Below are 14250 nucleotides of genomic sequence, written 5' to 3'. Positions count from 1 at the left end.
ACGCTTCCTGGAGGTTGACTGGGTGCTTCAAATATACAATAAGAGCATGACTTTAATTTAACTGGCATTAGTGATTGATTCCACAGTAGGAAATAACAGCTCAGGTAATTGACTGTCATTACATTTGGGATGCAAAAGCAACTCAGACAGAGGCTCCTTGTTTGTGCATGTTATGGTTCAGAGACTAGATTGGAAAAACAGAAGGGAAAAATAGAATGGCACAGAAATGTTATTTCTGAAGTTGAATTATCTGTTGATGGTCCTTCATTACATAGTCAGACCCAAGGATGTGTCTTAGGACATGGGTGATCAATAGAACAAGCTCTAATGGCACCAATGATGCTAATAGAAAACTTCCAGTTTCAATCTAGTGCCAAGAATAAGAAAATCCTTTACAACAGATTAGACAAATTTAGTCTAAGTGAATATTCAATCTACACACTAGGCTGGTTTAGTTTAACATGGTTGTGATGTAAGAATATTTGACAGGTTTCTTCTACTGTTCTTTCAACTAGAGGTGGTGATTCTGCACTGCAGTTTGGGCCACTCCTGTGTCTGAGCTGGAACAACAGTGAGCTGTGGCCACAGAATCTATTGGGGTTTTGTTCACTACCCATCCCAGACTTATTTCCAAAGGAGCTTTGGGCTGTGCCTTTTCATCTCTCTTGGAACTGCCAAGCTCTCAGGGCAGGCAAAGGGAAGTACAAACCTCTTCAGCCACCTCAGGTTGGTCTCCCAGCAAATGGGTCATGCAGTGACACAATCAGTGATTAAAATCTTCTCTAAATGTGTTAAGGAAAACGATTTACTGTTGCTGTCACCTAGTGGAGACAACTGCTGCTTAGGTGGACTGTGCTGTGCTTTGAAGCTGGAGGTTCCAGCATTACGTACTGAGAGTTGTTTTGATCACTTCTATCCATGTGCTTATGGGTTTTTTTTTCCTCATTTTTTTTTCCTCCTCTCTTCCATTCTCTCTCACAGGTAAATCCCTACCTTCCTTCCACGATTAGTCACATTAAAATCCACCTGATATACTTCAAAAATAGACACAAAAATCTAAGAGTGAGACTTTAGAAGTAGTTTTTTTAAGTCAAACAGCCACTCAGAGTTGAGGTGGTTTTGGGTTTTTTTTGCAATATTTGCCTTGTTCTAAGATTTAACCTGATGCACTAATAAGCACTTTCTGTAAATGTAAGAGGAGATTGTTTCACTCCTGAGAATGAAGTGTTACAGCACATATGAATAGTTTTCACACTGAGATATTAAAGCTGAATTTCCAAAGCGATGAGTCATTCTGGAAATCCACAACAGGATATTAGGATGACATGTGAAAAAAATGAAGAGTAATTATATATATATAAAAACTGTAAGCCTCTATCTATCACTTGACTTATGGAAGGGATTCAGAAGGCTCCAATTTGCTTCAGACACCAAAATCTCCAGTAATCTTCAGTGTTCAGAACTGCAGAGCCTCCTTTGTGACAGGTCACATCCTGATCCATCATGTCACACAAGTACATGTCCAGGGCTAAGCATGCAAATAACTACATGGATTTCTGAGGCTCCTCAGATGCTTAAGGCTGGTCATGTACAGGAGGACTTCTCTGCATTAGAACTGATGCAAAGAACAGTTGTATTTTAAGACTTTCTAAATATGAACTAATTGTACCATCTCATTAACTCAGACAAATCTTCCTCAGTCACTTGCCATTCTACATAGCAATGTTTAAACCTCCACTTGTTATTCTGGGCTGCAAACATGAATATTTCATCTCTAAAAGCAAAGACACTTTCATTGTCAAAGACAAAAATTGCATTTTCTACCCTGAAATATCCTGCCAATGGAACTGATGTGTCTGTAGTTCTTGGAGCCTTGGAGGTCCTGGGTGGGGGAGTGTAAAACCTTCACAGGGAAAAACACACCTAGCACCAATATTCAAGTTAAAGCAGAAACTGGGATTGATTAAAAATCACACATTTGAATGAAAAATCAGTTTCTACTGCAGCACTACAGAGGAGCATTTGTCTTAGTCAGTTCAACTGGTAGTTAGCAAAACCCTTCAGCCTGATGTTACACTGTTCTGCAAGGGGTTTGCTCTCTCTGTTCACCAGCAAAAACTATGGACATAATGCAATTCATGCCAATTAATTTTCCTTTCTAAGTATTCCGAAGAGCACCAATCTTGACTAAGGACTGATCAGAGCCTGTTCAAAGCAGTGGGAACAGCAATGTCCAGTTGAGACACAAATCCCCATGGCAGGTTGGGTGGTAAGACAGGCCTGAAACCCCCTGAGGCCCAGGATGGCACCAGCTCTACTGAGCAGCCAAAAAAAGATTAATTAGAGAACACTCTTCATCACATGTCCTGTCCAGGCTACAGGCACTGAGTTCCTTCAGATCAGCCACTTCACAGCAACTATGCATCTAATATATTCAAACAACAGCAAGTACAAGTTAATCTGAGATGGCTCAGTCCTCAGTGACAGCTTGACACTGGTTTTTGCATCTAATAATTTCTGATGAACTAGCTTATTTCCCAATATTAATGATGCAACTACTTTTGGTGGAAGGATGTTAATGACTATTGCAGGGAATTTGACCTTTCAGACAGATTTAATTGTGTGTTCCTGTGCCTCTGACAGAAACACTTCAAGACTGATGACCCTGATTGGGGGTTGTAATTCCAGCGGAGGAGCACGCTAAAAATATTTCCATTTGTAGAAAAATTAGTGCAGCCTTTGCCAATCTGTTCTCCAGCTTAATTTCTCCTTTGTAACAGCAAAGTGGCCTCTTGTGCAATTTGTTCAAGGGGAAACAGTGGCCATGAAGGATTGTTTTACATGAACTGCATGAGGATCATTGCATTTCAAAAGCCATGCCCCAGAGAACTTATAAATATGTTATAAAACACTGAAAAATTCAACCATCTCTGTGGGGTTTTTTTTCTTGGTCCTTAATAACAGAAATCTTTCTTTCCAAAATTCTTTCAGTCTGCAGAAGAATAACAAAGGTTGTGTGAAGAAATTATCTATCTTACTTTGGCTCTAGTGGCAGAGATGAGTTTCACTTCCATCCCAGAGGGTGGAAGATAGAAACTCTGTGCTTGATTTAATGGTGCAGCTAACTCACTCCTCCTTCCTCTCACCTCTACGAACACTGAGGTCCCTTACTCTTATTTTTCTCTTCCCACCACACCATTATGTCTCTCCTCACCTCAAATCTGAGGTACTCACGTGGCTTTTTGGTGGTGGCATTGACAGTGGCACTGAAGGGCCCTGCCCCAGCACTGTTGTAGGCACGGACAGCTGTGTAATAAGCCAAGTTGCTCCTCAAACCTGTGATTCTTATTGATGTCTCATTCCCTGCAGCTTTCACTCTGTTTGAAGCTTCTTCTTTTTGACCATTATTCCAGTACCTAACCTAGTGAAAGTAAAAGAAACCCATTTAAAGCTTGCATGGAATGGACTCTTCACCCACAGCAATGCATTTGACTCTGTTAAGTGCATTTTTTTTATCAGCTGAAACAGGTAGAAATACATTAAAGTTTCAAAAATATGTTTACTGTGCAAAACTAAAATATTCTTATCCATCTGCTTCTCACACTTGCTGCTCTTTTTAGCGTGACTGTAGGGGAAAGGAAAATTGAAATATTAGATCTTGCTTGAATTAAAGGATGACAAGAGGAAAAACATTACTTCATTAAAAAGAAAACAAGTTAAACTCAGAAAAATGTACCTTAGCAAAGAGTTTCTTAGAAAGCAAATGTAACTCTGCAAAAAATGTCAGTTTGAAGATAGGTTAGACTGACTCATGACTATCAGCACAAGAAGCAAAACAATTTCATTCTGTGGTTCTATTCAATAACAGAAGAAATTATCTTTCTTCTGGGTGTAGAAAGCAAGATTTGGGGTAATTTTGGGTCGCTCTCCTGTAGCCTGCAGGACCCTTCTGCTCCACAGCCCTTTACTGAGGGGAGGGTATTTTATTGACAGAAATAGGGTTGGGGTTTTTTAAGATTTAAATATATTTATTTAAATAAACTCACCTCATAGCCCAGTAACCTTCCATTGCTCATCTTCCAAGGAATGGCCAACCAGGAGACCTCGATGGCTGAGGAGGACAGGCTGGTGGCAGACACACCTGAAGGGGCTATGCTGGGCTCTGTTGGGAAAGCAATGAAGGAGAGATGATCAGCAGCACTGGTGATGGAAATAAACCTGTCCATATTCAAAGGGACCTCAGTTCTGTGGTGAATCCCTGGAGGAAACTCACTCACCTTCCTCAGCGGAGAACACCGTGGTGACTGCACTGAAGGGCCCTTCTCCTTTATTGTTGTAGACACCAACTTTGACTTCATAGGGTGAAAAGGGCAAGATGCTTTCGTTCCTGAAGACGTATTTTGGTGTGTCAGGAGAGGTGACCACAGTCTGGATCCACGTTGTGGTGCCAAAGGGACGGAAAGCAACGACGTAGCCAAATCCTTCTCCGTTCTGTAACTCCTCAGGGATGGGCTGTGGGAAAAGCAAGAGGCAGAAAGCTGTGATGCCACATACTGGGTATGTTTCACAGGAAGAAAGTGCCAATAGACTAACATACATGACTGCAACCAGGTTCTGGCACTGCATTTGGCATCACTCCATCAGCCAATTAACAGCAGAGCAAAATGTGTTCCCTCGAACCTATTTTAAGATTGGCACTTCAAGAAGAGAACAACTTTCAGGTATAATCTTTGTTTTGCACTGTTTATACTGCTTTAAGACACTCTGCAGTAAACACACACTTCTTTTCACCAATCCATAGTTCATAAAAAATGAATAATTGCTTAGTCAGCTGTTAGAGAATCCAATACTACCTTCATGCAGTGGCTTAAACCTTCCTCTGCTGTGATGGTGATTAGATAACCACACAGAGCAGGCAGTGATAGTAACAGAATATTAACATTTTTTTCAATCAGTACAAAGGGGATAGATACATAAAGCAGGATGAGATTGGATTGGTTAGCACATGCATCCAGAGTTAATGGCAGCAAAGCAATTTGCACTGCAAAGCTTAATTCTTTGGCTTAACCTTTTTGCAATCCTCCTTCCTCTTCCCCCACCCTCCTGCCCCAGCATTGACATTTGTATGAGAACAGAAGCCATCCCAAGCCAAACTAACTCAATTTCCTATGGATTTCCACCCAGAGCAGTGGCACATGGCAGAGGGAGGGCAGAGCTCCCATCACAGAAGGGCACCAAACACACACACATCTGAGAGGAGAAGCTGCTGCACCAGGGAAACTCAGCTTCAAAGAGTCTGACTGAAAACAATCATTCTCTGAAGAAAACTGCTTGCCAGAAAACTTACATCCCACGTTATGACCAGCTCAGACCTGCTGCCTCCTCCCCCACTGACCTCAGAGGGGGGAACTTCAGGAGCTGTGGAAAGGAATCAGAGCTGTCAGCACAGGGTAGAGACAAGAGACCACAGCACATTAACCTCCTGCTCTGAAACTAACCTGGTTGTGTTCATATTCCTTTTGCAACCAGGGTAAAATGCTTTTGGGGCAGGGTGGGCAGTGATGGGAAGCCTTTCCCATATCCACCCTGATGCTTCCCATCCCTGGGCCAGGATGAGATTTCTCTGAGGGCTTGAAGAACTTCAGCAGCTCACAAACTATACCATGTATGTTATGTTTATGACTTTCTATACCTGTCCCTGTGCTGGGTTCCATCAGACCAGGCAGCTCTGCAAAGTGTCACAGAATCATGGAATGGTTTGGTTTGGAAGGGACCTTAAAGATCACCTCATTCCACCCCCTGCCAAGGGCTGGGACACCTTCCCTTAGCTCAGGTTGCTCAGAGCTCCATCCAACCTGGCCTTGAACACTTCCAGAGATGTTACACAGATATAGTGGGCAATGGCCTTATTCCAAGCTAACTCGGTTTTAATTGATTCTTCTGAACCACAAACGTGTTACATGGAAGGTGTGCACTGATCAAACACTACAAGTGGCAAAAAAAAAAAAAAACCTGTCAAAATTCCATCTATTAATGCCTTCAGCCTCAGCAGCACTGCCTGAACTGGCAGATTTTAGCATGCTAAATACAGTTTAAATGGATTTAGATGCTATGCTTCTGTGATGCTCAGTAATGCAACACAAACTGTCCCACAGCTAAATGGAAAAACATGAACAAACTAAAGGCTTTTATATACAACAGCAATTCTAAGCTTGTTTGCAAAGAGCCAAAGATATGAACACTCCTTTCCTTGTTAAATATTCAAGATTCTTGAATTGAAAACAAATAGAAGAACCCACTAACCTGCCTCTTCAGTTCTTACTTTTTCTGAGGGCAAACTAGGTTCTCCACCTCCTATTTTGTTACTGGCAACTACCCGGAATTCATATTCAACCCAAGGATTTAAATCCACTACTGTGGTTGTGAAGGTTTTGCCATCAATCACATCTGGAACTGTTAAACAGAAAGCAAAAGGGAAAAAAAAGGAAGCTAAGACTATGGTGTTCCTGGCAAAAAAACATTCCAACAAGACCTGTAAGAACTGTATTTACCTGTTGTGACTCTCTGCCAACCCACGGAGAAGGGTGTCCTTGCCTGGATGGTGTAGGTGGTTACTGGGCTGTGATTATCTGTGCCCTCCTGCCAGGAGATCTGAGCTGTGGTATCAGTGATTTCATCCACTCTCACATGTTCAGGGGGCCCAGGTGAGCCTGGAATCAGAGTGAAGAACAAGCAGTGTGTTGTGAAGCCAATGCCCTGCAAATCACTACCTGCAGTATGGGTTCCTGTTTGGTCAGAGCTGTGGGAGGGGAAACCCAATGCAGCTTGGAGTAGGAACACTTGTAATTATTGTTTTACACTCACTAAACTTAAGTTAATTCCAACATGAAACACTCTGAACTGCAGATGTTTGGGGTTTTTTTTACCAAGAACCTTGTTCAGCATGATCCTTCTACCTTCGATACTTTTTTCTTTAGACTTCAATGTCCTCTTTTAATCCACTGATACATCTCTGTACTCTGCCAATTTGTTCCCTAGAGCTGTTTTACTCTACAATATACTGGAGCAATTTCTCAGCACAACATCTGACCAGCACCCTGAGCAGCCACTCAGCCAGGCAGAGCTTTCTGCTGCCTTCTGGAAAATCCTCATTCTGGGGATCCTGGTTTAAAAAAAAAAAGCTGCATTTTGTGTCATCTGCCCCAGCAAAAGGGGCTGAAATGACTAACAGCACAGTGACACTGAGAAAATATCTGGCACGTTTTAAGACATATTGAAGGAAGTGCTGATCATATAATGTGCTTTCCTACATCAAAGCTTTGCCCTTGCAATGAATGTAGCTGTAACATCAGCAAAGAAAGCTACAGTTCTGGCTCAACTGTGAGAATTCCAGCTCAGAATGAAATGGAATAAGCTTGTGTTATTATATGCTTTAAAATCCAGAATGTCCCTAGGCCAAATCCTCTCCTGGGCTCTGGCAGCACTTGCCCATTGCACAGAAGGATTCTGGAGTCTCCAACCCCAATGCTTCAGTTTGCAGAGGCAGCAACTCAGACTGGCTCCCAGCTGCCAGTGAGTACCCTCTTGTCAGTGACTTTAAGGACTGTCAGTGAAAAAATGATGTGAAGTCAATATTGTAACCTCCAGCCTTAGTTTCTCTAAGGGAAAAAAATACAGGCTTCACCCAAAAACTGAGCTGTAATTCTCCCCAAGTGCAAGGCAGAATGACATCAGTCAAGTCTAAGTCATTCATCACATCGTTCAAGTCATAAATTGGGTTAGTAATCTACAGCATGAGTTGTGTCTGTAATCTGAAAAAGGAGCTGAGCTGTACCTCGCACGATAAGGTCGGCCGCAGATGCCACACTGTCCACGTCTGTCTTCACCATACAAACATACTTCCCACTGTGTTTCAGCTGGATGTTTCTGATCATTAGATCACCTGATGCACTCTGAGGGAAGACAAAGTTCTTAATGTCAGCCTTGCACCTGATGCACTCTGAGGGAAGACAAAGCTCTTAATGTCAACCTTGTAGTGGATTACTAAGATTCTGTTTGTGAAAAGAAACCAATGCTGAACGACACCATGTCCAGGACAGCAAGTGATTGTCCATCAGCTGCTCCACACTCATTGTCTGTCAGCATTTTCCTACTGAACATGAGGTAGTATCCCCCTTTTATGGGAGAAATAAGCTGCAACAGGGTTAGCTCATACTGGCAAAGTACCTCCTGCTATTAGGACCCACCAATCAAGTCAGTGTCCTGTGCCCAACCACTGTCCCAAAACCCTAAGAAAAATGTGGTTTCTGCAACCATTAACCAATTTGACTCCTAGACAGAATACACAGAATTTATATCTACAATGACCTATCGATTTAGGACAGAATTTTTTTGAAGAGTTCAAATGTGAAAATTGCATTTAGTCCATTCTCCAGGTACACAATAACTGTGAGCACAATTTCCTCTAAAGGCTGCACATTTTGGGCTGAATCTCCCATTTCACCAGTCTAAGTTCTACTCTTTGCCCTTCACTGAATATTTAATCTTTGGTCTTTTTCCCCCATTATTCTCTCTCATGTCATAGCATGTGGTTGAGCTCCTGAATCACAGCAAACAGACGTAAAACCTGAGTGATAACTGGAACTTCATCTCCTGTTAGGGCTCCTTGTATACTATTTATTTTCTACATCACTGAGCAGAGACCTTGATACCGAACCTTTGGTAGCCAATGTCACTTACAAACATCTCCTCTTTGTGTCAGTTGAATTTCTGCTTTAACCCAATTCACATTGTATTTTCCAGGTGGAAAACCTCTCAGATTTCAATTTTTAAAAGCTTTTATATATATATTTTAGATTTTCTGGAGAAGAAGCATTTTATTTGAGGCTGGAACTCTACTCCAGGTGTATTTTAGCTGCTCTGGCCACATGATTGATCTCAGGCACAGGGTAGTTTGGGACAAAGGGAAATAGATGATTCTGAAGTTTATTTTAAGCTTAGGAAAAGACTTAACCTTCTCAAGCATCTAGTTATATTTCTTTGTTTCAGCCTGTAATGCCTCACTTCTTTGTTCAACACAAGCTGAAAGCAACTCTGCCTGATTCCCTTCCATGTGTGTGCCTGGGCCTCTGTGAAAGCACAGATGGAAGTTGTTTGCAGGACAATTCAGTGCTGATTGCTTACAATAAATTAAAAGTTGAGTTGGAGGCAATCTAAAATCCATCTCCTTGACTGGAAGTGAATACTCAGGGAGGTGGATATTCAGGGAATGTCCAACCTCAGCACTGCATACTCACAAACAGATCACACTCTACACAAACTTAGTGCAGCAAGATCAATTTAAGACACCTCAACCAAGGGGGATAATATCATGTAAATTGGAGCAGTTTTGATTGAAATAAATCCCAGCAAAATATTCACACTGCATTTAAGTTATTTGTGAATATTTTGGGGAAGAATCTCAAGGTACTGGAGAGAATACAGACACCTGCAGCAGCAGAAAGCTCCACCTCACCTTGCCCTGGGTTATCAGCATCCCTGCCTAGCCAGACTGAACCTTTGCCAGCATGGACAAGCCCAAGGTGACAGTGACACTTCCCCTTCTCCATGCCACATGGAATAACACCACCAAACACCAGTCTATGAAGTATGAACAACTGCTGCAGCTGCTCTTGCTTCTCCTGGCTGCAAAACAACCCCAGCCACTGCTGGGCAAAGCAAGTGAAACCCTGTTTAGAAGGTCTAAAAAACTGTATAAATCACCTAACAGAAAAAAAAAAAGCAGTAGGAATGTTACAGCCTCTAGTTTTCTAACCATCTGGAAGTCCAGGTGGTGGTCGTGTAACATCCCAGTAACTAGGACACGTTGGAGACCTCAGGCAGGTGTGACAGGAACTTCATTACATACAAATCTAGCCATTAAAACCTTCTTTTCCAACCAAGAAAGCTGCTGTTCTTTTTGCACAGGTATTTTCCTTTAACAAATCCACACTGTAACCATTGGGAGGCTTAGAACATATTTAGGCTTAGTTACCTAACTGCATGGAACTGCAGATGAAATGATTCCACTGACCTTAAAATGGGTTTGTGGATCTCTTGGTGTTGAGTTTAAATCCCTTTTTACACAAATAAGAGCTTAACAAACCTCCACCCAAAGCATTTCTATTCCATAAAACCACCTATGTCCCTTATGACAAATTCCCAAGTAAAATGTTCTAATGTCTGGGTTAGGTAAGACTCACTCTGGATTTTCCTTCAGCACTGACTGAGCATTTTTTTGTGTCAAATAAAACCTACTTTTTAACTCTTTATTTCCTCAGAGACAATAAAAAAGACACCTCAGCAAGGCTTTGATCTGGAATCACACCTGTGTTTGCTCTAGCAAAAAGCTGGAATATTTGGTGAGGAAAAATACTGCATTTTCCTATTTTTATCACAGTGAAAGATGAAAAAATAAGTCTGTCCATGCTGGAGACATAGAATGTTATGTTTGAATAGACCTACAGATCATCCAGTGCCATCCCCCTGCCCTGGGCAGGGACATGTCCATCCAGAACAGGTTGCTCAAGGTTTTATCCAACCTGGCTGTGAACACTGCCAGGGTTGGGGCAGCCACAGCCTCCTGGGCAACCTGTGCCAGTGTCTCATCACCCTTTTACATCTGTAAGTCAAATGAAGAGAAAGTGTTTGCAACTTACCCCTCCAACCCTCTCGAAATGAGAGGCATCCTTCTTGAAGTCAGTGAGAGTTCCATTGAAGTACCAGGTGAAGCTGATGTCCAGTAAAGGATCATGCTGAACTTGGCAAGGCAAGACAACACTTTCTCCCACGGTGACATCCATGTTGGAAGGTGCCAAAGTAATCCTTGTTGGTTCTGTTGAGATGAGAAATATTGGTTATTGGAGTCCTGGATTGGTAAGCTTTGTTTGCTACCAATATTCCACCACCTTCTCCAGACCTGGTTAGTGACAGTCACTTCAAACGATGCAGCTGGACTAGAAATACTGCTTGACCCCTCCTGTTGGAGCACTGTGTCCTTGCACATTTTCCAGCAGAAGCTACTTGACACTGTACAGGGAAATTTGACCCTGCTGTGTGCAGGCCAATAATACACTTTACAAAGCTAAATTCACTGCAACCCACAGCCAGGAAATTATCATTCAAGAGTGTGTGTGCCTCTCTGCAATAACACTGTGTTTTGGAGCAGCAGCCACTGGGAAGATGAAGAGGTAGGAGTAAGAGAAGGAGCTAATAAAATCCCAGAAACTAGAAGAAATCCACCTAAGGAAAAATGCATTGGATATTGGGGTCTATATATCATATAGGACATAAATGGTGTCATTAAGAACAGCTGTTTGTTATTCCAGAATCACATTATTGGAGAAAAATATCAAGTGCTATAAAAATAAAATTTGATTCTAGAAATCCTTTGTACCTAATTCTATTGTTTGTATCTAAAGGGACATGAATCATTTAGGAGCACAGAGTGAAAATGTGAAGCTGTTAATTCACCAAGCAGAATAATTCTGTTTGGAGCTATGAGATATATAGGATATGTAATGCAGTGGGATACTGGAGCATTCTGAGTTTGGAGAGAATGTCAGATGTTCTAATCTGTGAAGACATGTCAAGAGAAAAGATATTCTTCAGAGAAACCTCACAGACTCCTGGTCCTCCTAATCCAGTACCTCAACCAGCAGCTAGGAACGATGACTTGGAGGAAGAGGCAAGATTCCTTCCAACAACAATTCTGTACATGATTTCCTTTGGAAAAACTTTGTATTTTACTACCCCTGGAGTCCCTGAATGCTCCCCTGGAGCTTCTACCACATCCTTTTCATAAGCAAATAGTACATAGTTCCTTCAGGCCAAATGGATTTTTTGACTGGATTATTTTTCTGATTGACGTATTTTTTTCATAACAAATTATTCAGGCCAAATGGATTTTTTGACTGGAATATTTTTCTGATTGACATATTTTTTTCATAACAAATTAAAAAAATCCCCACCAACTTAAAAACCTAATTGCACTATTTACATACTCAGATCAGTGAGAAAAGGGAGGAAAGTGTTCAGAACTCCCTCACATCTGAGAAATCTCTTTGTCAAAGGCAGAAAGTCCCTCAGCCTCTTTCCTCTCAACTAGAAGAAGAGCTGTAACACATACCCTTTTATCTTTATACATTGTTGAATATAAAACTTCTCACACTCTTTACATTCCACCACATTTAGTAGTTTTGCAATAAATGGACTCAGACTCCACATCCCTGCACAGTTCTGTCACAGAGTTTGCAATTCCATGTCCATCCCATCCCAGAGAACCCCCATTCCACCCCACCTACCTGTGACTATGAGGTTTGTTGAGCCACTGGCTGTCCCAAACTGGTTTGTTGCCAGGCATGTGTAGCTTCCAGAATCCACTTTGGTCACATTGGCTATTCTCAGTCCTCCATCCTTTAATAACACGATTCTACCAAATTAGAAGAGAGTTTAGAAGTTGCAGCATTGGTTTGTAGACAAAACACTCTAATACTCTACTGTTACCTCAGATATAGCAAAACTAAGAAGAAAATTAACCCTCCCAGCTGAAACCAGGACTATTACCAACCTTGTGTCTGGAAATTTTGTGACCATTCACTGACAATATACAACAAATTTGAACCCATCCACCTATTACTGGTGTTGGACACCAGTAGAACCAATGTTTAAGAGCTATATGTGGGTATGTATGTGTATGTCAAAGAGAGAAATCCCACATTAACTCCATCTTTTTCAGCTGCTCCAACTGAAACTAGAATAACTTCCAACTAGGTTATGTTGTCCTGCATGGAATAACATTGACGTTACTATGATGATGCAATAGGATTTTTCCTACAATTCCTTTGTGGAAGGACTTGCAGAAAAGAAAATTCCCTTCACCCCACACAACCTCCACCACTGAGAGTCAAGCCTTATGTACAGACAGCATGGAACAAGCAGAAAGTGCTGATAAAAGATGTGGATAAAAGGAGACCTGTGGTACTGATACAGACAGAAGAGCATGAACATCCCCACAGCAGAGATGACATCCTAGACAGCAGCACTGGAGGGATACACAGGGAGAGCTAATTTGATTTCTTTCCCTGTTTCTAGTCCTCCCATCTGTCACCACCTTAGCTGCAGGGTTTCTACCAAGCCTTCCCTAAGACAACCCAGAGCTGCTATTAACTAAATGCATATAGAAACGTCCAGGATAATTAACAAAAAGGTAACCATTTTCCTGACACTCCTGAGTTCAGAGAGCTTCAGAGCTTCTCTCTCAGATCACATCAACCCATTTCAGAGGCACCAAACGAAGCACAGAGAGCCCAATCTGTCGGCTCCCCAAGCACCTCAGCTAGATGGTGCTTGGAAATGCCCCAAACACCACATCCAGCTCCACAGAATCAACACAACAGCAAACAACAACACTCCAGGCAAACCTCTAACTGCATTAGTGGGAGCCTTGCACAGTTGTCAGAGTAAGTATCAGCTGAGAAGGCAGCAAATGTCATCAAACTTAACATTATCATCTTCCCTCTCTCAGAAGAGTCGTGAGGATTGTGCCAGCTCACTTACATGTGCTTCATTATTAACCTCCTTCTTTATTCACTATAAAATTAATTACATGCACACCCTGCTGCTCTTTTTATTTTTAACACACTGGAGGTAAAAGTCTATCAATGGATCTCCAGCATTTATCCCACTTGAGTTGAGTTCTCTATGATTCAATGCCTATTACAAAGAGATGATCAATTCTGCTGCATTAGGAATTTGATTACTGCTTTCCTTCACAACTTGTTCCAAGCATGGGTTGAGCTCTCTCCCACTCCCTGAAAGGAGGTTGCAGTAAGGTGGGTGTCAGTCACTTCTTCCAAGTAACAAGAGGAAATGAGAGGAAATGGTCTCAAGTTGTGTCAGAGGAGGTTTAGGCTGGAGATGAGGAAAAAATTCCTCATGGAAATGGTAGTCAGACACTGCCCAAGGCAGTGGTGGAGTCACCATCCCTGGAATTGTTTAAGAGGCATCTGGACCTGATGCTGGAGGACATGGTTTAGTGTTTAAGAGTTTAGGGGTTCCAACAGTGACAGGTTAATGGTTGGACTTGATGATCTCAGAGGTTTTCCCCAACCTTGGTGATTCTATGACCCCCAAAACTGTGTTCTCCAACCCCAGACCATGGTGGTGGGAGATCACCAGGACTCTGTATTCCCTTCATATCAAGTTCACCTC

General features: G+C 41.9%; 1 protein-coding gene across 1 annotated transcript in view; it reads right to left on the bottom strand.

Moving 5' to 3' along the window:
• Positions 1 to 14250, bottom strand: part of LOC103801214 (contactin-3-like) — a gene marked incomplete at its 5' end in the record, with an annotated part of 38430 nt that overhangs the window by 2734 nt on the left and 21446 nt on the right. Inside the window, 10 exons of the mRNA XM_009073623.1 lie at positions 1 to 25; positions 3235 to 3421; positions 4047 to 4162; positions 4278 to 4512; positions 5348 to 5418; positions 6304 to 6453; positions 6552 to 6710; positions 7835 to 7952; positions 10698 to 10873; positions 12342 to 12469. The exon at positions 1 to 25 is cut by the window's left edge and continues 88 nt beyond it. Coding sequence (XP_009071871.1) covers positions 1 to 25; positions 3235 to 3421; positions 4047 to 4162; positions 4278 to 4512; positions 5348 to 5418; positions 6304 to 6453; positions 6552 to 6710; positions 7835 to 7952; positions 10698 to 10873; positions 12342 to 12469 — 1365 coding nt within the window. The remainder of the gene's footprint in view (positions 26 to 3234; positions 3422 to 4046; positions 4163 to 4277; positions 4513 to 5347; positions 5419 to 6303; positions 6454 to 6551; positions 6711 to 7834; positions 7953 to 10697; positions 10874 to 12341; positions 12470 to 14250) is intronic.

Source organism: Acanthisitta chloris, unplaced genomic scaffold (genome assembly GCF_000695815.1).
Source record: "Acanthisitta chloris isolate BGI_N310 unplaced genomic scaffold, ASM69581v1 scaffold18554, whole genome shotgun sequence".
NCBI classification, from domain to species: domain Eukaryota; kingdom Metazoa; phylum Chordata; class Aves; order Passeriformes; family Acanthisittidae; genus Acanthisitta; species Acanthisitta chloris.
Note: the sequence above shows the minus strand (reverse complement) of the source record. Positions and strands in the feature narration are given on the sequence as shown.